We start from the raw sequence: 22,066 nt of genomic DNA, 5'->3' as shown, positions 1-22,066 counted from the left end.
TTTTTCGCCTCACCTGTAATATTGTGCTTTTTTTCCACGTTTTTTTGGACGGGGATTCAATTGCGAATCAGTTATTGACTATAAGCATTATACGTCGCACCTTATCAACGTGTAACATCTAAGGATTTGAGCTAAAAAAGATAAAAAAAAAAGGAAGGAAACAGTTGCGTTCTGTGTACCAGAACAAAGGGGCCCAGTGCCTATGGTCAATATTTTCTCATGGTCTCGGTGAGTAAATAAATCATGCCCTGGACTTGAAAAGAGAAGAACGATTACACAGACTTATCATATGACGGAAACTGCTCAAATTCTACAGGAGGCAGAAAAATCTTAAGAGTTCATCATCACCAGATTACACACAAAATGCTCCCATGGAAACCTCACATTAAATCCCCTCACTCACCACACACCACCACCATTCTAAACATCTAGACGTCATCTTCATCCCCTACTTACCTAAAAGTTCCACTAGATTTTATGCTTACTACAACAAGCTATCGGCCTTTGTGGGCAATCTCCTGAAGAAGCTCAGCGCTCGGCTCGGCACTTTGCTTCGAAACCTCGGCGGCCTCAGCGCGTACAACCCCCACAGAGCCACCACCGCCCTGAACGGCACCATATAAAACCCGACTGAGGCAAAGAGGCAGGAGATTATGAACAAGAATGTCGCCCTCGGGTCGCGCCAGCTCAGGAGAGCCTGGAACCGCTCTCCCTGGGTGGCCATGTCCCCGACCACGGTCTGGATCCTCCCGGCCACACTCCTAAGCCGGTCGTACCTCATCCTCACTACCTCGGCGCTGCGGCTCGTCGGGAACGAGTCAAACTCCTCGTCGAGTTCGTCGGGGTAAACGCTCTCTGCATGAGAAAGGCGGGTGTCCATGTGCGGCGGGTGGCGAGGCCGGGAGCGGTACCTCCATAGACCCATCAAGGCCATGAATAGAAGCATGATGGGGATAATGAACTCAGGGCAGCAAACGAGCCACAGGAAGACCGCCACGAACAACGCTGAGTACACCGGCTTGTGCCAATTGCGGATCGACTCGACCCAGCGGTTGATGGCCACGATACTGGAGAGAACACTCATCAGCCTGAAGAAGTTGGCCTTGCTCCTCCTCATGCTCCACATGTGGGAGTCGTGGTCGAGCATGTACTCAACCACCTCCCTCCCCAAGGGAGGCTCGGCCCGGCTCAGCCGCGATGCCACCACGTTCATGGCCTGGTATCTCAGGCTGTCCAATTGGTTCACAGACAAGGGATGCACGTAATGCATCTTCGGCAGCAATGGGATTGTGTACATATGCAGCATATTGGCCATGTTGGCGCAAGAGAACCGCACGGCCAAGTGAAGCTCGCCCATTTTCTTGACCCCCGTACTGTGAAGCATCATGAGCGGATACGAGTGCGTGTAGACCCGGTCGGACTCCAGCGTCGAAAGCCGAATCCTTACTTTCCCTATCCGTGCATCCCTGGGGCCGGCATTGCTCGCTATGTTCTTGTCGACTCGGGAATTATCGAATACCCCGACAGTTATCACGGTGCACGGATCGAACACCTCCCAAGTGTATTGCTCATTCCACTTGGGCGCCAAGCTATCAACCACAGTCCGAGTCCGAACCCACTTCTGACCGTACTTAGCGACGCAGTATGCATCCGTCGATCCGCCCTTCCCTTCCTTGATTTTCGTAGGCATGAGGCCGGTGGCTCCCAGGATCCCAATTTCGAGCACGCCGATGTGAGGCTTCCAGAGCTGTTTTGCAGTCGGCTTAGCATCACTACAATACATAGTCGCTTCATCCAGCACATGGTAACCCCCATCAAGAGAGATGCGGAGATGGATCCTGGAACCAAACCTGGTCACGATCTTCGAATTGGCGGCGTTGCCGCCATGGTTGTCAAGATTGAACCACCTAGAGACCACCGGCTTATCATCGGTCCTCCTCTCTATGGCCGTAGCTGGGAGAAGCACCCGCCCAACGACTTCATCACGGCCAGGCCCAACCCGGTCCTCGACAGAGACGATCAAATAATCCTCGAATGGCTCTGCAACGACAAACATCATGTCCTCGTTCCAAAACGGGCTTGAGAGGCTCCGGTTCGGCGCAGCCGGCGAAACCCTCGTCCTCAAGAACTGGTTGCCCACCTGGGCTTTCACGGAGAGCTCAGGGAACCGGGCCATGGCTGGGACCCGCTCCGCCGGAACGATGTCCTGAGCCTCGATGACGCTCAGGCGCAGGTACCACAGCTTCGGCGACAGATAGACCTTGGACTTGATCGAGCACAGGCCGTCAAAGTTCACGTTCGCCGCCTTGGAGTGCCATGCCTCGGCGAAGGCCTCGTCGGCCTGAGTCCCGAACCAGATGGAGATCATCACCTCCCCGGACTTCGCCTTCTCCCCCTTCCGGTCCTCCATCCGGTACCACTGCGGCGCCAGCGGGCTATCGGGAGGCACTCTCTTAGGGACTTCATTGAGATCGAACCAGACACGACCCAAGAACTCATCTTTATTAATCTCTTTCACAAACACCTCCACGACGGAGGACTGTATGCAATCCTTCGAAAAGGCGAAGACTTGGTCCCACTCGACACCGTTCGACCTGGAACCCGAACCGGCCCTCTTCGTGATGCCCCTGTAATTCCCAAGCTTGATCTCGGCCACCAGCTCGCTGCAACCCCCGAACGGCGTCGAGACCTCCTTGGCCTTCACGACCTTCACGTAAAGATACTGCATTTGCTCGACGAGGTCGTAGGTCGAGCTCGTCTTGTCTTTGCTCGTGGGCCCACCGCCCAGGCTTGGCCTCGTCTCTTTGAGCAAGAACTCGCTCGACCCACCGCCCAAGAATGCCCCCAGAACTCCACCTCCGCCGCCGACTCCCGTAGCCGTGACGGGCTGCGGCGCCGCTGCTATCACGACCGGCTTCATCTGTCCGGGGCCCGGCTCCGCGGGCTGAGCCGGCTTGGTTTGCACCTGCTGGGCCTGCTTGCTCTGTTCTTGCATCAGCTTCTGCTGCTGCTGCTGCATGGACAGCAAGGCGGGGTTCGGCTGGTGGTGCAGCAGCTTCTTGCTCTTGCTCTTGCTCTGGACCACAGACGACCCGCCGCCACCGTTGACCGCCTGACTCTTCACCTCCTCCCGCGTCGACAGGTAGAGCTTGAGGGTTATCTCGCCGCGGATGTGACTGAAGAGGCTCCTCTTGTCCAGCGTGAAGAGCTGGACCACCTCCTCGCCTTCCCTGGCAACGCCGGAGCCGGAGATCCGGACCTTGCCGAGGAAGTTGCGGCTGTTGCCGGACCTCCGCTCGTTGAAGACGTTGACCTCAAGGGTGCGGTAGGGGAGGTCGGCGGGGTCAGCTAGGTGGAAGACGAGGCGCTCGTTCCAGACGGGGTTGAGGTCCTTGTGCTTGACCTGAGTTCGCAGCCGCTGGTTGTCGAACTCGACCTCAACGAAGGGCGAGGAAGAGCCCTCGCCGTCCTTGGGCATGAGGTTGTGCGCTGCCACGACCTCCACGACCAGCTTCTCCTTGCCGGAGACACTGGTGGTGCCGGCGGCGTTGCTGTTCATGGCGGAGAGAGAGAGAGAGAGAGAGAGAGGGGTTGATCTTTGATGGAGCAGTGACAGTCAGTTTGTGTTCAGAAAGGCGTGCTTAGACTGAAATGACGAGACGAGGGCATGCATTTTGAGAAGGACGAGGAGGGAGGAGGCGAGGGGAATAGGTTTCTTGTCTTGTCTCTGCTTGGGAAGCGGCGCGTGGGAGGGACGCCCCAATGGGGGGTGCTTCGGGGGAGCCGATTCTAGTGACAGAGTGGATATGTTGGGCCCCACAATTTTTTTTGTTGTTTAACGTTAACATGAACCTTTTCCATTAAATGCTGGCTTTTGTGCGAGGTTTACTACCCGTTTGAGCATTTTGTCCACCTACCAACTAGTTTTGTATTTTCTCTGACCAAAAAAAAAAAAACCAGTTTTGTATTGTCAGAAAAAAAAATTGTTTTGTATTTATTAGACCAAAAAAAAAAAAAAATTTGTATTTGACCTCGACCACAAAAGAAAAAAAACAACTAGTTTTGCATTGACAAAAAAAAACTAGCTTATCCCTTTTGACCAAGGAAAAAAAAAACTAGTATCGTATCTAGCTTTATTTGCTTTAATTACAAAATAAAGCCAAACATAAGAAAATAAAAGAAAATACACTGTCGTGAAAACAATTTTCAGCAAAATTCACTTTCCATGGCACAATCGAAAATAAACGTATTCGAGTGAATGTTCCTCCAACATAGCTTGGGCATGAAAAGTGACAAATTCCCACGCGCCATTCTAAAAGCAAGCAATCGAATCCACTTCGAAGCCCTCATATATTCAAATTACACGTTTTGGTTCTTTCTGTCCTTTCGATTTCAGAATTCAACAACGTATTCGGACATTTAAAATAGCCGTTCAATTTATTTGTATCATTACGGAGGTACCGCTTTCCCGTTTACGCTGTTATTTAGTCCGGTCGACCGGCAAAGCCGACAAACGCCATCGTTCGACTGATGATGAAAAACGTTGGTCGTCGTCATCATCCTAAGTCACACGAAAGGGGGGAGCGAGCGAGCGAGGGAATCGTAACGATAATAATGACGTCATGAAGCTGGAACCTGGGCTGGATGGATCATTCAATGGGAGCGGTTGACTTTGACCGGTAACACGAGACCAATGCGTGCGAGGCAGAGTAGAGGATAGTATCTACAGAGAGAGAGAGAGAGAGAGAGAGAGAGGCAGGCGCCTGTGAAAAATGAACTTTTTCTGACGAACACGTCAGCACGGGGCGTGCCAGAATCTACAGAGACACCCCGAAGCCCAAAGCCCCTATTTTACTCCTCCTTACCCCAAAAAAACCCAAAAAATTAAAAAAATTAAAAAAAAAAAACAGCAAATAATCTCGAACTCGGTGTCCGAGGTTCTGGAGCGAAATTGTCCTTTCCATCCTTTTTTTTTTTAAAAAAAAATTGTTTACCTTTTATATTTTTTACAATTTTTGAGAATGTTTGGGTCAGTCCATGCGGTGTCGTGGGCGCGTGTTTCGTGGTCCCCGGCCCTCATTGTTTCCCGAGCGTGCAGGATGGGGAGCCGTCGCTTGGGCCCCACTCGGCACACCTGGCTGATAATCTAGGTAGGGGGCCCACCGAGATCTGAACCGTTGTTGCCTTGTCGACCCGCATCTAACGGCGGAAACCGTCGTACTTAAGATTGTGTCCCTCTTTTAAATACTCTACTCCATTTATCTTCGTGAATCTGCTTTGTTGGATTCCAATGACCAAAAAGTGTTGCCCGATTTGATTTCTGCTCCCTTTCCAAACACTACTCTTTTTTTTTTTTTTCAAACTTCATTATATCATGACTTGTCCGCAATCAATATTGATCTCCGAATAATCAATCACTTCCCGACTAGATAAAGAGAAGAAGTTCGACAGCTCAAAAATCCAAATTACGGTCAAATGCTTTTCTTCCTATGCTCTGTCGATCAGTAGATTATGATTTGGACCTTCGTGAGCAATGATAGGAACATATACACCCCATAACATTTAATAACAAGAGGAGGTGATAGGACTTGGTGCAGGACAAAATGCTCCATACATGACAAAATAGCCACGTATTGGCAATCGAAAGATGCAATTTATCAAGTCTAGAGATGGATTATTGTATTCAGCACAATCGATAGCCACATCGATCATCCTCATTGATTCTGCAATTTAGGGATGAGTGGTTTCGGGATTGATTCGGATTCCTCCTAGAATCTGGAAGCTGGAATTTATCATGTTGGGATCGGTTCTCCAATTTTTGGGACATTAAATCTACCAGGCATACTCTAGAGTATTGAACCTACTATCTTGTTAATCGATTTCAGGGTTTATCCGAGAACATATTAATTTCTTTTTTTCCCTCTTTGTCTTCTTTTTTTTTTTATTTTTAGTTAAGCAAGATGAAATCGAACGCAACAACAAAATTTCCCATTCGCCGATAGCAACAACAAATAAAATATGAATAGTAAAATAAATTAAAATATAAAAACTCCAAAACATTGAAATGCAAATATAAAAGCTTTTATAGGAGCTCAAAAGCCTAGTCCTAAGGGTGATCGAAATTTAGAAGTAGCATTTGGCCCGGATCTCCTTTGAAAAACGCACCTTTAAGCAATTGTCGCGCATCTTGGGGGAAGAATTTAAGTCCAAGATTAGCTTTCAACATTTGCATTCCCAAAGTTCCCAGCATCCCTCTCCCAAAACAAAAAGGCATTTTCCCCATCCCTCCCCTCCTCTCCTTGCAGCTGCTGCTGCAAAAATGACGCGCGCGAGTGTAGATGACCGCACCACACTCGCGGGCCCCACGAAGGAAGGCGCCCGTGCAGATGAAAGGAGGAGGCGAGTAATGCCCGGTGGCGCGTGGGGAGTAGCTGTGTCCAAGTTTCTCGTCGTTGCTGCTTTTCGCGACGTTTTTTGTCCATCTTGTTTGTCGGATTCTCCTCCTCTCTAATCCTTTATATGACTCGAAATTATTGACCAATACAAATATATTTATTATACATAATAATTTGTATTTGAAGATTTACGTAAAGCGATCCAAATAATTATTTTTAAAAAATATTTCTAAAATCATTTATTTTTTACGAAATAAATAGAGCTTGAGTGTGCTTTTAATTTTAAAAAAGCGAGTCACAATCTTTGCATATTCCAAAAACATTCCTTCGTATTGGAACATGCAAAAATTCAATAACTTTTCGATTTATTCTTTTCGTGTAATCAAAACAGAGCCTAAGAGCGGCCTTGCCCTGCCTAGGCAAGGTTCGCCCGAGGTCGTCCTCGCATGTGGCCATCGAGGCGAGGCCGCCGTCGATGGTCTTGAGGGTCGCCTTGCCATGGCCGGTGAAGGCTTGCCGGTGGCAACAAAAATAAAAAAATAATAACGAGTAAAAAAAATAAAAAAATTTAAAAAATAAATGACGAAAATGCCATTTATCAAATCATTTTTTGAAACAAAGAGAATATTTCAAACACTTATTTGAAACAACGTCCACTTCATGCTTTTATTTGAGAAAATGATATTACTTTAAATTTTTATTTGGAATTTTTCTTTATGTAGAGCTCACTTGATCGTAACAATAGCCCGAAGAGTAAAATGGGCGGACCACGCACCTTCGCCGGTCCAAGCTAAGCGGTGCCATGGTTAATATTATGGAAAATTTCAAAAAAGGGCCAAAAGTAGTCACGTTTTCTCAAATAAGGGCTTAGAGTGAACTTCGTTTCAAACAAGGATTTAAAGTGGTTAAATTGATTCAAAAAGGGACCTAGCCAAATGGCATTTTTGTCGTTTAATCTTTTTGCCTTCTCTTTTCTATTTTTCTTTTTCTTTTTTCCCCCTCCCCTCCCTCCTGTTCATCATCTCCCCCAGCACGTCTTCTTCTTGGGGATGTCACCAAAAGACCTGCACCAACGCCTTCACTAGTCGGAGACTCCTCTCCCGCCGTCAACACCGGTCACCACGTCCACAAACGAGTGGTGTCATTTGTGCTTCCGCCAACATCTTGATTAGATCCAGTGAGACCGACACCTCCTAGTTGCTGCATGGGTGCCGTGAAACTCCATTCACTTCGCCGCCGTTGTCGTCCTCAACGTTGAGCTTTCTTGGCTGCTCTATGTTGATTAAGCTCAATGGCTCTCCGTGACTCGTATGAGCCGCGACGCTACTTGCTGCCCAATGACGATGCCACCTCCATCTGCGATCCTTGCATCGTGACCAAATCCAGAGCTTTTGCTCTCTCTGTTCTCACGTTACCCAAAATGCCCAGCTCTGCGACTATCGTTCACCAACCAAGTTTTAATGCTTTTCCCCCTTCTTCTTCTTCAAAGGTCAAATTTTTGCGGCTGAATCCCATTTTGGCATTCGATTCTCGCCGCTTGAAGTCGATCGGCCATGGTGGGTCCGACTCAGCGCGCTCGCTCATGGGAAAAACAAGGTCTTGAATCGGAGGCACGTGGTCGAGATCGCAAGAGCTGCTTCTTTTAGGAGTGGCAACGGTAACGACGACGACATTAGGATTTTTGAACAAGAAGGTTTTATTAATGGGTCGGATGATTTCATGGCTGGTGGTTTGGAATTGACTCTTAATCGTCTAGTTGGTGCCTTCTCCGTTTGGTCGTTTTTGTCTCGAAAATATGTTGATCTTTGTTGAAAAAAAAAAATGTTGATGTGTGCATCAGCGAGCCCCCTCGAAGTAGACGTGCTGGGGGAGATGATGAATAGGAGGGGAAGGGAGGGGAGGGGAAAACAGAAAGAAAAAAAAAGAAAAACATAAAAAAAATTAAAGAGTAAAGGGCATAAATGCCCTTCGATTAGGCCTTTTTTTGCAATAATTTTAATACTTTAGGCCTTTGTTTGAAACAAAGTTTACTCTGGGTCCTTATTTGAGAAAATCAGGAAACTTTGGGCTCTTTTTTTAATTTTTCCCTTAATATTATGTAGAAAAGCCATATATTCTGTTAATCATGGGCCTCATCTGGTCATTGGACATGCCGGTATTTAAAGTCCAAATGCGCCCTCTCTGAAAAGCCCACATGAGCCCCCAATTCAAGGGAGGAGGTCGCGACTTAGAAGCGTGATCTATGTACATAATCCATCTCCTAATCCTCTTTGTTTTGGTTTTAAAATGAGAAGCCTCTCATGTTCACTTTGTCACGTGCTTTTGAGAATTGATCTTCATATGCTCTCATGGCTCCTTGATAACGTAACGAGTCCTCATTCTCGTCGATTCTTTAAGTCTTGGCTCATGCGAGCCCATCGAAACTAATAACCCCGCGCATCTTACGATGTTTCTAGGCATCTCGGAAGGTCCCGAGAAAGCTAATCAACTAAAGCGATTAAGCATCGGCAACCACTCGCGACGAAACCCTCCATTTTCATTAGGAAAGGAGAAAATTTCAATTTCATGGATCATTCCATGAGCATTTCGCAAGGACTTCCGATCATACCATATATAGACCACAAGCAAAATGCTAGACATCGTCCATGTTTGGTTGGACCATCTTCATTTTATAAAGAGAAAATGACATAAATGGTCCTCGAACTTTCGTCCAATATGCAATATAATGTATGATTTTTTTTGTACATGTTCAATGTAGTTTCTGAACTGTGTGAAAATATTTAAAACATTGTCCCTAATTTTGAATTAAGAAAAGGATAACATTGAATATTTTCATATAGTTCATGGACTACATTAAGCATGTACCAAAAATCTAGGAATTATATTGAGCAAAATAAAAGTTTAAGGACCACATTAAACAATATAAATGTTTAGAGAACCACATTATATACTGGACCAAAGTTTAAGGACCATATGTGTCATTATCCATTTTCTAAAATGGTTGAAAATGAGATCTCGACATGGTCTAGTAGATCTGTGGATACAACTCCATCTGTATCCAAACAGGATGAGCAGGGCCTAGGTCGAGATTTGGCCCATTGTTCCTCAATCGTTCACCTGTTTTTTTTTTTTTTCTTTAAACATATGCAACATTGGTCCATGGACTTTGATCCCCTACTCCAATTAATTATGCGACTAAGCATGGTTTAGCATGTGCATAAATCTCCAGAATTATTCTTCTCCCTATTTCGGGCCACTCTCGTTGTCCTCTATTTTCGCTTTCAAAATAGTCCGGATCATTTCTCGATTTAGAGGAAGAAAGGCAAGACGAGCTATTTCTCCTCAAGCTCGTGCCATGTTAGTTGTTTCCCAAACCAACCCGTCATAATCTCGACCATCGAGAACAACACTGCTCGAGAGGATCTCGATCCATTTCGAAATTACTAACGTGTTTTAAACCCCGTAAAGCTTCTTATTATGAAATCAATCATAGTAAATCACAATGTGAGATACAAGGATCATGTCAAAGATGGGTACCTCTCAGTTTTTTTTTTTTTTTTTTTTTTTTGGGTGTTGAAGAGTACCTCTCAGTTAAATTGCCCTTTTTTGAAACATTGACCATAATTCGAAGAATTAATGGAGGGTTGGAGGGGGGGTTTGGTGGGACTGGTCAAGAAGACATATGATTGAGGATGTGGCAATTATCCAATGCACATGCTAGTTTAACAAAGCATCATTTGACTAATTTCCTGTTTTGTGGGGGTGAATCGAAGGTCTCATGAAGGTTGATGACATTCCAAGTTGTGGTTAGCACTTAGCAGCAATCGGCCACCTCCATGTGGTCTCACGTGTTCCCAAGATCTCTCTCTATCTTAATCTGGTCAAACCCTAATCTTGCTGCCGCCGCTGGCGTTGTGATGGAGCTGTTGTGTAAGCATATATTCTGGGTGATGCATGTTCCAGATTCTGAATCGAAGAAGCTCCATGCATGTTGTGGAGATAAGAACCAATGATCCAGAAACCAAGTGATACGAATATAAGAATTATTATTCCTACGGTTAATGTAGTTATAGTAGCCATGAAGTTAGTTATCGAGAATCTTGCACTAATGAAAACAGGCAGCTGCAAATGGTTTTAGTAAACTGAGTTTCTGGTCAAATGGCCCTTGTTTTATTCAGCACACGGTCAATGTGTGGTGACTAAGTAGTAACATGGCCCGATGGGATAGTGTAAAGTCAAGTAGATTTTCGCCGAGTTCTCGAAATTTCAGATCCTTACACGAGGGTCGCACATGCATCATAAAGCATTTCGGACTTTGTGACGGACTAGAACTTGAAAAGCCCTACCATTCGCATGGAACGACGGATAGAATGGCCAGCCAGATCGTGCCGATTCCTTTGATCTTCTGTAATGGAAATCTTAACAAGCACCCATTCAGACATTGGATGAGCTTCTTGAAGATGTGAAATTCATGATTTGAAACTTGAAATGTGTGATTCTTTTGGCGTACAAAGTATTCAATCGTTTCCTCTCTTCTCTCCCTCAGCCGCCGCGGCACCTCCCTCCTCCTTTAGCCTTTTTTTCTGAGAGGGAGGGAGCCTTCTCCTTCTCCTTCTCCTTGTTTGTTTCCTTATCTATGTATTCTTATCTTCAAGATTTATTCATTAATTTCACGGACTTTCTCCACGTGGAGAGTTTTATAAAAATTCGATGCGCGAGTTCTTTGGAAGAATATGCTATTCTAGATCTGTTTGCTAGCTCCGGCTTCGGTGCTTGCTCCATTTAGTCGAGCGTTGCACAAGACTACGGGGCTCCTCTACTACTACCTTCAAGAATCGGTTTATCCGAAAGTAATTTTGTGATCAATTGGTATTTCTTTTGCAAGTCTTCTCTACCGATCTAAAACTAGATTTAGAATTTTGGTGTTTTTCTATTCCGATCTAGAAATAGATATGGGATTTACAAAGTGTTTTATATGCTCTTTTAACTTATTGGTGTTGTTTGTTGTCTTTGTGTGCCGGGGACGCCAAATCTAGCCACGCGCCTCCTTTTGCCAAAGCCGTAACTTTTGGAGAAGGAAATCTTGGCGTGTGCTCATCACCGATGTTGATGCGAGATTCGGTGATTGGCCGCAGGTTGTTACTTCGATGCTACGACGGGCACGTCTCCGTCAAATGAGTGAGTCTCTGTAATGTGCATCAAGTTGATTTATCTTTTAGATTTACTTACTTTATTTGATTTGTATCCTTACCTTGAAATTACGTATCTCCGCTCGGAGCGAAATGAAAATTTCCCTTCCGACCAAAAAAAAAAAAAAAGTACAGAAAAAAGGAGAAGAAAAAAAGAAAGAAGGGAAATTAAGTGACAGAAGTGGTGGGTTGGTGGTAGAACAAAAGTGCTCCCCAGATTCCAGCTTGACTTTCTTCGTAATGGGAATTAGGTCAATTGGGTCTTAATTTCCTCTTTTCACCAATCCTTTATTTTTTTTTCTTTTTTTTTTTTCCTTTGTTTGGGAGAAATTGGGAAAATTAGGTTGGGATGGATGGCTTGAAGGGAGGCGGTACAGCGTGTGCTGAGCGGGGGCTGGGGGGCAATTTGTGTTGGACGGTCGCGATTCGATCATAAGCGAAGTGGGAGCGACCGGCCTTCCTAATTCCCTATTGGCGGGGGCCGGCCTGCCCATGTGATCCCAAGCTTAACTGGAACGTAAATGCGTCGTGTATTGTTTATGAACTCGACTCGAGGACACTGTTGTTCGGAAAAATTCAAAATATTCCACTCTTTTTTTATTTCCAGTCTTTTTTGTGTTATTATTCTTAATGTATTTTCGAGGAATGATCGAGTCACCGGGAAATGGGGGAAATTTTGGAAAAAAAAATTAAAAAAGAATTTACAAATAACCTAATTTTTTTTTACGGGCTATGTGGAGGAGGAGTTGTCTTTTGGGAGGGAGGAATGGAGTGGAGCCTTGGAGGGATGAATGTGGTGGAGGCCAATGAGGCGTTCTTGGGAAGGTGTGAAATCTCGCTCTCGATGGAAACGTCCCCGTCGACATTTGGAATTCCCATGAACTTGGCCTCGGTAAAAAATGCCCTTTCAGATTATCATGCCCAATGAAGTTTCTTTCTATGTGTATATGTACAGTAACAAATGAATTGTCTTTTTGGTAAAAGTATAAATAAAGTAAATAAAACGCATTAGGGTTGCGTTTGGTCGTCCGAATTTCTAGTCTAGACATGATTGGATAAGATGAGATAGGATAAGAAAATTCGAGGATTTTGTTATATCCTATTTGCTGTTTGGTGAACTGCGGAAGTAATATCGGATAAGCAGAGGCAAGGCGCAAATGAGATCGACTCTGTTTTGCCAAAACATCATAATGCTTTATAAATTACGCACTAACAAGCTCTGATGAGTGAGTTATTATAGAGTAGATGTTTATGTCATCTAAATTCGAGCACGACATTGATCGAGTAAACCCAAGAGAATCGGGAGTTTTGATTTGGAGTTAAATCCTTTGAAAATGACCCGCCGGCCTTATTCATTGTCTTGTTGAGTGAGTAAACAAGTGCTGATTAATGGAATTATTCAGCTTTTTTTCATAAATTGAAAATGCACTCATACAGGCCGTCAAAGAGAGTTACCTTGAAAGTCAATATATCAACCTAGAGTTACCTTCATAATATGTCGAGACCTCTTTTGAATATGGGAAAGATTCAAGCGATTAAAGAACAAGGGATAGCCGCCCCCCCCCTGCGGCTAAAGAGGCGGCCCGGCACGGAGGAGAGGTAGTGGTTGTAGAAAAAACTTTGTTCTCCTCGTGTTTGCTTTTTTGAGAAATACTGTTCCGGTCTATCATATCCCTCCCCTAGGATATGAGCATTCCGTCTATATCCCCTTTATTTTATCTTACCGATATCTACTAAACATAGGATATGATAAAACATATTATATCCCCGTTTTTATAATAAAGACCAAATGCAGTCTAGAAGAACACAAAATTCGAGTATGTTTGGATCGGTTCAATTCAAACATCAAAGTCGGGAGACAACCATGTTTTTCCGGAAATTGGTTTGGCTAGTCTTGAAATATGTACTCAATGGGTGTTTCTCGTCTTGCTAGAAGATCGGGAATGCCATCCATCTGAACGATCGCATATTTGACTTTTCTCATGCCATGTTTCATCAGTACTAAAGTAAATATTTGACAAATAAATAAAAAAAGGAAAAGGGAATGTTCATTACCGGCTTTAACCCCCTCTCTCTCTCTCTCTCTCTAACCCCACTTAATAAAAATTTGAGAATGGGATTAATTACGCTTAAATAATTCGGGATCTGTGAATGTTGGTGCAATGACCATGGGAGGGCGGCATCTTGGATTAAGAGAAGCCATTTAAAAAAAAAATTAACATACTATAATTATTATATATAAACAAAAATTGCAAGAAATTCGTGCCACATGCCGTGCCGTAACCGTGCCAAGTGCAAAGCTCCTGACGTGGCACCTGGACGACCAATTTCTAGATTTTGACTACTAGAGTTAGTCCAACCGGTATTACCGACCCCCATGGTTTAGACTTAATTAATCGATTTAACTAATTGAAAGAAAAGATCGCAAGTACTGATTCTAAAGTGCTCTCCGTCGCATTCCACGTTCTCCATCATATGCTTGGGATGTACGCATTAATTGTTTTGAAGATCCTAATTATCGATAATTAATCGCTTACTTCCGAGATTTGCTTCGGTTTAATTATTCATTGTGGACCCACATTCCCTTCGTTTAATCACCGCAAATGCTCCTAATCTATGGGACCCCCCTAGTGGTTGTTAGATAACCACGTCTCAAGTTTTGAAAACAAGATACTAATAACCTTTTTGTATTTCCATAAAAGAAATGCTAGCTTGACAATTTGACAAGACTATCAGTTGTTTTCGACTACACGATTTCTCAATCAATAAGTGCTTTATGCAAATCACGCGATGACGGAGGTGTGTGAATCTACAATTGAGATTGTACCGTTTTCAAAAGTACAATCAGAAAAGCATTTTCCTTCTCATAATGCAAATGTAGATTATTGCATTTGGGTTAAGTTTAAAAAGAAAAAAAAGAAACCTACGAGTGGGTCAAATTTCGAAAATAAGATACTTATAACCTTTCGTATTTCTTTGGATAGTTAATTGTATTTCTGCTAATTAACTAATTGGCCAAACCAATGATGATGCATGTGGGTTCAATTGAATAAAGAAGGCTACACATCCGGATAAAAAAAATCGGTTTTGTGGATTAATGTTTATATTGAGTAAACTTGGCAGCAAAGTTTCTATTAACGAAATTCCGAATAAGAGTTGGGATTCTTATTAGGATGATAGTAGAGTAGGTGCTAATTCTTCAGGAACAATGACGAGTCTAATAATGAAAGTAGAGCTATTCGCATGTGATATATATTCACTCAAATTCAATTTCATACGTATTGTGTGATCGAATTTGTTCTGAAAAACATTGCCACATATACAGAATAATAACAAAGATGATTTACTCACGACTGAAGCAAAAACCATTATACTTTTATAAGTTATTTAGATTCCATTAACAAGTTTTCCCGATACCAAAATTTCTCTCATCCCGATTATTTACTTACGAAACGTTCAGAAAATCTGTGGGCTATAAACAATCGAAAGTGAGCCACATGAGGTCTAAAACGAGAGGAAATTTCGAGAAGGGAAAGGAAGATCTCTTAAAGAACTTTGTTAAGATTCCGATGTGTCCCTCTTTAGATTCAATTAGATTTTCACTAGATAGATTAATATGAATTAGTGCGACTTTCCCATAGAAGTTGCTACCTAGGGTCGCCATGTGATCCACATCTTCATCATTTGCAATTTTAGATGACACAAAAACTAATGAAACTAAGGTTCCCTCCCTCTCCTAAAGTTCTCTAGGGCAGAATAATATTAGTTTATGAGGGCTTTTTTGGCCATTATTGATTTACTAATTGCTAATTAATGATTGGGGTTGGCTGGTGAGATCCACCTTTAAAACCTAAATCAGAGCGAGAGAGAGAGAGAGAGGGAGCTAAATATTTTCTAATGATAAGATGTGCAAATATTCTCTATTTCTAATTCTAGGGTTTGACCAAAGAGCTTTGCGCAGACAAAAGCTAGGTGGGGGGGAGGAACCAAAGCCAGCTCAAAAGGGTGTAATTATTTAAGAGTTAGCCTAACTGTGTTCACCCCTTCTTGCTAATCTTTGGTTAGCTTATGCTTTGTCGTACTTGGTGGAACAGTGCATATGTTGCATAGAATGTGACATTAATGCTAATGCCGTGTTCTTAGAAATTGGACGGGGCCATATTCTTAATCAACGCGGACTATGTCTTCGGAATTTACTCGTATTTCGCAGGAAAGTATGACTTAGTAAGGATATATGATTGCTGCATTAGTTAGTTCGTTCATTTAATAAGTTAGTTAAGCATCTCAAAGTTTAGCTCACTTAATTGCAAACTAAAAACCAAGTCAGAGTGCGATATCATTTCATCCGCTTGCTTGTTACTTCGTTTAATTGGTCCACCAAGATGCTAATTGCTCATGCTAAGCTTGCTACCGGGAGAAGTACAAAAAAAGTCCTAAATGTGATGCAATTATACCAATTCAATCCTAAACTTTTTTTTTTAGTCAATTGAGTCCTAAACATTTTGCAATTGCATTAATTCAATCCGTTTTACCAGCTATCGCTAACGTGGTGCCGCCGACCAAAAAAAGAAAAGAAAAGAGAAGAGAAGAGAATACAGAAAAAAAAAAATAGACAGAAAAAAAAAATCATTGACATTTTGCCACGTTATCGTTGGCCGGCCAAATGAATTGAATTTGCACAATTGTGTCAATTTAGTTTATTTTAAAAGCCGTAGGCGACATGGCTCACTTGAACAAAAAAAATAAAAGAAAAGAGAAGACAAAAAAAAATCAAAAATAAAAAAGTATCGTTGAAAATTTGCCACGTCAATGTTGGCCAGGCAAATGGACTAAATTGACACAATTACAAAAGGTTTAGGACTCAATTGAAATAAAAAAAAATTAGGGCTCCCGTTGGATCAACTTGAAAAACAAGTAGAAAGAGGCGCCTCTAAGTAGTGACTTGTTCCATGAGCCCATGTCAAACTCATAGGGGAAATTATCCCAAAAAAAAAAATTGTAATCTTAGGATTAAATTGACATATTGTGAAAAACATTTAGGACAAAATTAGCATAAATGAAAAATTTATGACTGAATTGATCGTCGTACAATGTGCTTAATTTTTTATCAAACAAAATTCTCCTCGAATTTATATAACTCATGAGAAATAATAAGTAATCATTCCACTACAGGGTAAAACTCACCCAGAGGTATATGATTCACATGATATTTTCGTGCTCAGAACGACACAATTACAACTACTCATCGCCTACTGAATGACGTGGCACCGCCATTGCCCCACATCGATACAACTAATTTCTGCCGGGCGGCGAAGTTGGCAACTCACAGCAACAGCTCGAAAAGCCAAAAAAACCTTCCGACCTCCTAAAGAAAGCATGCAGCTTGACAAAACCAAAACCCTAATCCCACATTCACATCGAAAGCCACGACCTTTTTTCCCCTCGAACTTTTCCTCACGCGTGACTCAAAGTTAACCCAACAAGAGCTCACAACGAAAGACCCTTTTGTCTCGACCGAAGCTTAGCAATGCCCCCACTTGGCTAATTTTCATTAGAATCGTCCCCTGTCAAACATAAATTGACTCTGAATTGCTATCTTTTTCAAGTGCCCACGCCGACCACGCAAAGAGGTGGCATTAGGGTCATGAGAAGTTGGTATTAATGGAGAACTTGATGGGGTTTGCATGCACCTGTCCTTTTGAAAGGAGAGAAGCACGTGCGATCGAGGGGGTTTGCATGCACCTGACTGCCTCTCTTTCCCCGAGAAATTTTTTTCACTCGATAACCCCAAGTGGGGTTGAGTGGGGTTGAGTGGGGTTGCGTACAACCCTAGTTTTTTTTTTCTACAGCTCAAGCCTCTTCATCCCCATCGATTTTTTCAAAAAGCTTCGCTCGGATGATCACGATCATCATATAATGTATCTCGAAAGTACCAAGAAAAAAAGAAAAAACCCTAATATTCATATGTCTCCCCCTTGACAATAACCGGCTTTTCGCATCCTCAATCAAACGAGGACGAGTGTCAAACTGTTTGGGGGAGGGGTGCATTTACCATCAAAAGCTACTACCGAAAGCTTGTAATTTCCCAAGAATGTTTATCTTCAATCGAGTGCTCGTGCCTCCCATTTACGGTGTGATCCATAAGAAACAAGGAAAGGGTTTTGTTTTGTTTTGTTTTGTTTTACAAACCTGAATGATTCAAGCACGACAGCGCACTTTCCAGCGGAAATTTCCCAGCTGCTCGTTAGTGAAGTGACTAATTATACCATAGGCAAAAGGACTAACCGACCTGTTCATTACATGCAGTGAGCTAGCTAAGCTGTCCTTTTGTGATAAGACCTTGTCTTTTATTAGCTTTGGAAACTACTCCATATAACCACAATTCACATTAGTATCATGGAAAATGGGAGCCATGTGAATTCACATTCACGAAGCCCTCTTGTATTATTTAGCTTTCACCACTCTCTTGATGCTAGGTTTTGGGCTACATCCGTTGCTGAACCTACATGCGTTTACCCTAGATGAGGTGACACGGCGGGTCGTCGAGGTTGCCTAAAGGGGTCACAAAGCTTTGTACACGGTTTTGTCATAGCTGAACCCACAACAGGTCCGTCCATACCAACGACGGGTGGATTAGAGGACGACTGTCGGAGAAATTACCCGTTATGCTACCTTTGTTGCTAGTAAAAAATGGTTAAAGAGAGCTTCATGATTCTCCGATTGGAGTAAAGAGGAGGACCCGAACAACCAGTGCTTCTCAACGCTGGCTAGGGTCTATTTGGGGGGGCCTAGAGAGGCTCACCGCCCTTCTTGGCTAGCACGCGCTTGATGCAATTTTTGGAGTTTTGGTCCTCGGGTTGGAATGTTTTTGGACATTAATATCGACCGCTATCCGTTCAATTCCATAGAATAGGAAGCAAGGACCATGTCGTACGCGCTCAAAGCACTAGAGGCGTTGCAATATCGGCAGCCGCATCGTGTGGATTCTACATGAGATCTGCGAAATCCAAAGGATCGCATGCATCGGGCCTCTATGCTCCGGTCGGGGCGCGACCGATAATTTTTCTTCGTGCTTCTTAGTCCTCCCTTCGCTCACCCACATGCGGCGGCTACTTCACTGGCTTCTCAATCTTTTCCAATTTTTTTTCATTTTGTGCCAAAGCTAATCACATAGTTAACACTATGAAAAGCCAAGCAATGTACATAGATCAAATTCGTTCACACCATCATCTATGATGAAGCCTTTCCCTAAAGAAACAATATCAAAATCCCCCCCCAAACCAAAATACTATATTCCCACTTTTTCCAAGGAATTGAATAATTCACAAAACCAAAGCTCTCTTACTATTATACCCATTAAACTATAGGATGACAAGAGAAAAAAGAAAGAAGAAAAATTATAGGATGATAGTCACAAGCTCATGATTTGAGGAGTGCAATGCAACGCAAGCCCTTAGCCCACATGATAACTCCCCCAAGTTCCCATCACATGCAGCCCCCCCCACCTCCTCCTCCCTATTTAAGCCCCTCCAATCCTCTCCCTCCAAACCAACCAAGTCAATCTTCAAAATTACAAGGCACAAGCACAGTTCAATCTCTCAATCATCAACTTTTCTCCATTTGCCTACAGACCTAGCAAAAGAGAGAAATACCCTCTTTTCTTGCAAACGAAGGCGCTCACACCCGTTTCTAGAGATTCTTGATACCCTCCTCCCAAAACAATGGACAACTTGTTCCGCCTAGCCGACCATGAGGACTTCTTCGCCCGCCGCTGCGTCTGGGTCAATGGGCCGGTCATCGTCGGCGGGGGCCCTTCCGGGCTTGCCACTGCGGCCTGCCTTAGAGACCAAGGAGTGCCCTTTGTGGTCCTGGAGAGGGCCGAGTGCATTGCCTCGTTGTGGCAGAAGCGAACCTACGACAGGCTCAAACTTCACCTTCCCAAGCAATTCTGCCAGCTCCCTAAAATGCCGTTCCCTGAGGACTTCCCCGAGTACCCCACCAGGAGGCAGTTCATCAAGTACCTTGAGTCCTACGCAAGGCGCTTCGAGATCAGCCCCAACTTCAACGAGTGTGTCCAGTCCGCACGCTACGACGAGACCAGCGGCCTGTGGCGCATCCGGACGGTCCAGGCCAGGGGTTCGAGCCACTCCGAGATCGAGTACATCTGCCGGTGGCTTGTGGTGGCGACGGGGGAGAATGCGGAGCGCGTGGTGCCGGAAATAGATGGGCTGGCGGAGTTCAAGGGCGAGGTGGTGCATGCCTGCGACTACAAGTCCGGCCAGAAGTTTGCCGGGAAGAGGGTCCTAGTCGTCGGCTCCGGTAACTCCGGCATGGAACTGTCCCTAGACCTTTGCAACCACAATGCTGAGCCTTCGCTGGTGGTCCGCAGCTCGGTAAGCTGCCAATTCTAATGCAAAAAAGAAACCGAAAAAATCCGAACTTTAAGACGTTATGAATGGAGAGAGTTGATTCTAATTCGTGCATTTGATTGCTTGGCAATGAACAGGTTCACGTATTGCCTAGAGAAGTTCTGGGGAAGTCCACATTCGAGCTGGCCGTTTTGCTGATGAAATGGCTTCCACTTTGGCTGGTCGACAAGATACTTCTGATCCTGGCATGGTTGGTGCTCGGGGACATCGGAAAATATGGGCTCAAAAGGCCATCAATGGGACCAATGGAGCTCAAGAACGAGAAAGGGAAGACCCCAGTCTTGGACGTTGGAGCACTGGAGAAGATCAGATCTGGAGAGATTAAGGTTGTCCCAGGGATCAAGAGATTCTCACTTGGCCATGTTGTGGAGCTGGTGAATGGAGACCAGCTCGACGTTGACTCGGTGATTCTTGCCACTGGGTACAAAAGCAACGTCCCCTCTTGGCTTCAGGTGTGTAAAAATTGTCCTGTTCTTGAAGTTTTTATGATCTGGGTTTGCGCAAATATCTTCTGTTTGGGCTTATTTTTTGGAAAAAGAAGTTTACATCTTTGACATTCCCGGTCTCGACCCAAATGGAACGTCAAAAGAAAGTCAAAACTTTTCCCCTACAAAGTCCACTGTTTTGGGAGTTTCTTTTTCATTGTCGGGTCTTCTCATGAAGTGAACAGAGAGAGTTGGACAAATTGGGCTAACGTTGTTCTGGTCAACTTTTCGTGTTATCAGGAGAGCGAGTTCTTCTCCAAGAACGGCTACCCAAAACCGCAATTCCCCAATGGCTGGAAGGGCAATGCTGGGCTATATGCAGTTGGGTTCACGAGGAGAGGGCTGTCTGGTGCATCCTCTGATGCCATGAGGATTGCTCAGGACATTGGCAAGGTCTGGAAGCTGGAGACTAGGCAGAAACAGAGGACCACTGCTTGCCACAGGAGATGCATCTCCCAGTTCTAAGACACATACATGACGTGCCCCCCAAGTTTCAGTTTTTTTTATTTGGGATGATTATTTGGTTTGATTCACCGTGTAAAAAGAAGAAAAAGAACGATAGCCAGACTACGCATACTGTTGAGAAAAAGCTAGAGACAGCGCAATAGGCACACAGAGGAAGAGCCCTCTCCCAAAGGCCCAAGCAGTGGGCATTTTGTAATTTTAGGACGATGAGGCTGTTTTTCTTTTTGTCCCCCTTCTCTGATCCGATATGTGTATCAAAGATCTTCTGTATACTGACCTGCTGGTGAAGTTGAATGACAATAGGATTTGTTTGTTCAATCTGTGCTTTTTACAAGCTAAATTCTTCTAACTACAGTTGCAGAAGACTTTTGGGTCAACATGAACTGGGTACTGCGCATGCAGAGCAGTTCTTTAAGCTTTATGCAATAACTCGAGCGATTCCTCGAGCCATTCATATGGTCCACTGAACAAACAAAAAGAAGGATCGAGAAGAGACCATCTCTCTGAGGATGTTGGTGTTCACTATGTTCTAACTTCTGCGACTGTAATGTCATGAACTTGGGGTCAAAATGTTGCTGGGGTTGAAGTGAAAACAGAGATCGTCTTCCCCAGGTCCAAGATAGTACATTTCGTGTAATTGGTTTCGCTCAGGACGCGCTTGCGAATTCATTTGGCGTCGTTCTATCGATTGGATTATCTTTTTCGGGCCCGACGGTCTTCCAAAGAAAAGGGGAAATTCCTTCAAGGAATTAGGAAAAAAAAGGTGAAGATAGTGGCGTCGCCCGGACTCGAACCGGAGACCTTCAGTGTGTTAGACTGACGTGATAACCAACTACACCACGACACCAATTGTGCCTTCGTTCTCCAATTTCTTAATATAAATTGAACACAATCAATAGGTGTCGCCCCAGTAAAAGAATCGACTTGATTCAATCTCAGCTAGCTGAAAAGGTTTAAAATAGAAGAAGCAGCAAGTTGGTGCAGTTAATTCGGGCATGATGTTCAATTCAGAAATCTTATGTTCAAATTTCTTCGACAACGTGCAAACTATTGTGGGATAGGATCATTTGTCCGAGACAAAAATCAAAACTTAACCGGTTCAT

General features: G+C 44.0%; 2 protein-coding genes and 1 non-coding gene across 3 annotated transcripts; 1 reads left to right on the top strand and 2 right to left on the bottom strand.

Moving 5' to 3' along the window:
* Window positions 1-258: 258 nt before the first annotated feature.
* On the bottom strand, window positions 259-3,658 carry LOC115742586 (FT-interacting protein 3). Its single transcript, XM_030676976.2, has one exon. The coding sequence runs from the start codon at window positions 3,557-3,559 to the stop codon at window positions 485-487; it is 3,075 nt and encodes a 1,024-aa protein (XP_030532836.2). The 5' UTR covers window positions 3,560-3,658; the 3' UTR covers window positions 259-484.
* A 15,647-nt stretch (window positions 3,659-19,305) lies between these two features.
* Window positions 19,306-20,978, top strand: LOC115742557 (probable indole-3-pyruvate monooxygenase YUCCA8). The gene is made up of 3 exons (XM_030676944.2): window positions 19,306-19,977; window positions 20,091-20,465; window positions 20,739-20,978. Exons 1-3 carry the CDS (start codon window positions 19,306-19,308, stop codon window positions 20,961-20,963), a joined length of 1,272 nt encoding a protein of 423 aa, XP_030532804.2. The 3' UTR covers window positions 20,964-20,978.
* Window positions 20,979-21,736: 758 nt separating this feature from the next.
* On the bottom strand, window positions 21,737-21,810 carry TRNAV-AAC. The gene has a single exon. It is a non-coding gene; the product is annotated as a tRNA-Val (tRNA).
* Between the last annotated feature and the right edge of the window lie 256 nt (window positions 21,811-22,066).

Source organism: Rhodamnia argentea, chromosome 7, assembly GCF_020921035.1.
Source record: "Rhodamnia argentea isolate NSW1041297 chromosome 7, ASM2092103v1, whole genome shotgun sequence".
Lineage (NCBI taxonomy): Eukaryota > Viridiplantae > Streptophyta > Magnoliopsida > Myrtales > Myrtaceae > Rhodamnia > Rhodamnia argentea.
This window is presented reverse-complemented; position numbering and strand designations above follow the sequence as displayed.

Bases quoted from the DNA above. Each gene is read 5' to 3' on its own strand.
- LOC115742586 (XM_030676976.2), bottom strand. From the start codon at position 3,559: ATGAACAGCAACGCCGCCGGCACCACCAGTGTCTCCGGCAAGGAGAAG.
- LOC115742557 (XM_030676944.2), top strand. From the start codon at position 19,306: ATGGACAACTTGTTCCGCCTAGCCGACCATGAGGACTTCTTCGCCCGC. The intron at 19,978-20,090 runs GTAAGCTGCCAA...GGCAATGAACAG, and splicing joins CGCTGGTGGTCCGCAGCTCG to GTTCACGTATTGCCTAGAGA. The intron at 20,466-20,738 runs GTGTGTAAAAAT...TCGTGTTATCAG, and splicing joins ACGTCCCCTCTTGGCTTCAG to GAGAGCGAGTTCTTCTCCAA.